The sequence below is a fragment of the Sinocyclocheilus anshuiensis genome, unplaced genomic scaffold (genome assembly GCF_001515605.1).
Source record: "Sinocyclocheilus anshuiensis isolate Anshui unplaced genomic scaffold, SAMN03320099.WGS_v1.1 scaffold801, whole genome shotgun sequence".
In the NCBI taxonomy this organism is placed as follows: Eukaryota; Metazoa; Chordata; class Actinopteri; order Cypriniformes; family Cyprinidae; genus Sinocyclocheilus; species Sinocyclocheilus anshuiensis.
The window spans coordinates 83,144-86,020 of record NW_015536541.1 but is presented as its reverse complement, the minus strand read 5'-3'; the positions used below and the strand labels follow the sequence as shown (position 1 = coordinate 86,020).

The window sequence follows — 2,877 nt, the reverse complement described above, 5'->3', positions numbered from 1 at the left end:
AAGGTTAATTGAAAAGAATCAGTTCGTTCTTGAATCAGACACCGCTTCTGCGTCTCGGAGCACGTGATATATTATAAGGAGTAACGATATGTTTTATGAAATGTAGTGAAGTAAAAAGTACGATCTTATGCTTTGGAATGTAGTGAAGTAAAAGTAAAAGTTACTCAAAATAAAACTACTCCAGTAAAGTACAGATACTTGAAAAATGTACTTAAGTACAGTAACGAAGTAAAGCTACTCCGTTACTGTCCACCACTGCTTTACTGTATCTAGGCTATTATGACAAGTATGTGTGGTAAATGATCCTAATCGATTACTGACTGAACCATTATGAGATAAGAATAAATGCAGTGGAGTCAGTGCAAATGTCCTAAATGTTATTGCTGTAAAACTTGTCATGACGAGCAGGAAGGGGCAGTGAAGTGCTCTGATCTACTAGTCAGCTTAGCCAGTAGGTGAGATCTTGTGCATTTTCTATGTGGATGAAGGGTAGAAGGTTCATTCTGTCCTTTAAGGAGGTCATGTCCTACATTTTATATCATTTTATTGTTTCCCTGAAGTCCACTTTTAATAAGTCATGGTTTCATGCACAAAGAACAGTCATAATTTAGTTTTATATGAACACTATACCCAATCTAAACCTAAGATTTAAAGGGCTAGTTCAACCAAAAATGAAAATACTGTCATCATTTACTTTTTTTTTTTTTTTTTTTTTTTTTCAAAAAAAAAAAAAAAAAAAAAAAAAAAAAAACGAAAGCTATTAGGCTATTTTGATTACAACAGACAATTTACAGTTAGTGCCATCATAAAAATACACTTGTAGGTTTAAAATTCTACGTCACATTTACACATTTAACAACAAATATTTTAGCTAAATGTAGATTTTAGTGAGAATTTTTGTACTCATTTCAATCAAAATCACCCTATTTACTTAAATGTGGTGATAACGCTCACCTTAAGGTCCTGTTCTGCTTTCAGAGCAGCCTGTGTGCCACGGGGTGCAAATGAGGGACCAGAAGGTCCACGTGGAGGATGCTGGGGTCTAGGATGGGGCATCAGACCCCCACTCAGATTAGGGGACATGGGTGGACCCATGGGTGAACGCTGTACCCCTCCAGGAAATGAGTTTGCATGGGGTTGACGCACCAATGGAGACACCATGTTAGTCTGAGACAGCATCTGTTTATGTGACAGACAGGAAATGCTGTTAATGCACAAGTGTGATCAAATTAAATTTCCAGCAACTTACTTTCTGTCTGTAGTAACTGACCTGTGGGTTGAATGGTCCTGGGAAGTGCTGGGCAATGCGCATTCCTGCAGATCCCGACTGGAACTGTTTGGGATACAGCATGCTGTTCATCCTGCTAGACTGACTACTGGGGCTTGTGGAGCTCACCCTGAGAACACAAACAAGGAAGCTGTCAGAAAACATACAAAATACGGCTACAACAGATCAGGGATATGCATCCAGTGTGCATGAAGGCCATGACACACCAAGTCGACCGTCATCTGTTGGCCAATATCGGGCTGACATTCAGCATTTGTTCTTGCAATGTGTTCTGTACAGCTGCCACAAGTCAAAGGTTTTGCTGGCAACTCAACATGCTCAATCGACTGAAGAGCCCATCAGTGAGAGATATTGCTTTGGTTGTTCAAGCTTAGCAAACCAACCAACCAACAAGAAGCAAAAAACAAGAGGCGAAAGCAAGCAAACTGCAAAGTTAAGAGGGAACAAACTAAGCAAGCACAGCTTTGCTTACCTTTTGTACACTACTGGTTGAAAGGACAACAGAATTTGTTTCTTTCCTTACACTACAATTTAAAGGTCCCATATTTTCAAAACTGAAATTTCTTGGCTTTTTTCATGATAACTGAGGTCTACGTGCTATGTAACTACCATATATGTTTCAAAACAGTCAATCCAGACAAATGCACACAGCCTGCATAAAGTAGCTGTGCCTTTTCACGAGCCGTTGTGACTTCCGAAAAAAGGTGACGTCAGAACTACACAGTCGTCACCTTCAGTCACCACCCCGAGCACTGCCCATCGTCCCACCCTCCTTTTGCCAAACCCCCAGACAACATCGCATCCATGCCATTGCTGAGCAACAACACCACGTAAACATGTCAAGAAAACGCTGTTCAGTCGATGGATGTCAGGAAACTACATCACTGCACAGGCTTCCCTAGGATTGGGCCGATAGACGATGCCATCGTCCATCGCCGATGGCTGATAGACTTCACGATGTTGAGCTGGCATCGTAATCCTCCCATCCCCCCCTCCCCCTCATACTCCCCGCAATCCGGCCGCATCCCAATACCGTGTTTGGAAAGAAAATGACTTGTATTAAGGAACCCTTAAAGTTAATAAATACAAGATGAGAGGAAAATACATTTCAATATTTTCACTCGCAGTTATATCATTGGGTAATTATACGGTTTAAATTACGGGCATCAGGCAGGGAGCCGCTATTATGCCTGGCATTGAAACTGCTTTTGAATGCACGATTTTAGTTTCACTTTCACTTTCGAGATTCGCGATCACACGTACTTTGTTTATACTATGGAGCGGCAGTACTTACCACACATTTTACAAGATTAGATGTTTGTCAGTGGTGCTCAGGATCTGCAATTCGCCTTAGTCCTCAATCATTTCTCATTACTGCAGTGTTTCAATTACCATTATTTTCCCGGTTCTTGATGCGCTATCAGACAGCTATCTTCCAGTGTTGCCAAGTCCGCAGTTTTCCCGCGGAATTGGGCTGCTTAACACTGTTGCCGCGAGTTGTTTTTCATGTCCGCAGGTTTTTCAGACCCCATTAACGTGATATTTAGCCCCTGGAATGCGAATTTTACCAGGGGAACCCCGCCAAAACA

General features: G+C 41.5%; 1 protein-coding gene across 1 annotated transcript in view; it reads right to left on the bottom strand.

Moving 5' to 3' along the window:
* The window catches only part of LOC107697494 (protein PRRC2C-like), a 50,202-nt gene that overhangs the window by 4,949 nt on the left and 42,376 nt on the right, over positions 1-2,877 (bottom strand). Inside the window, exons 28-29 of the mRNA XM_016498302.1 lie at positions 1,271-1,397; positions 955-1,179 (exon numbers count right to left, since the gene is read on the bottom strand). Coding sequence (XP_016353788.1) covers positions 955-1,179; positions 1,271-1,397 — 352 coding nt within the window. The remainder of the gene's footprint in view (positions 1-954; positions 1,180-1,270; positions 1,398-2,877) is intronic.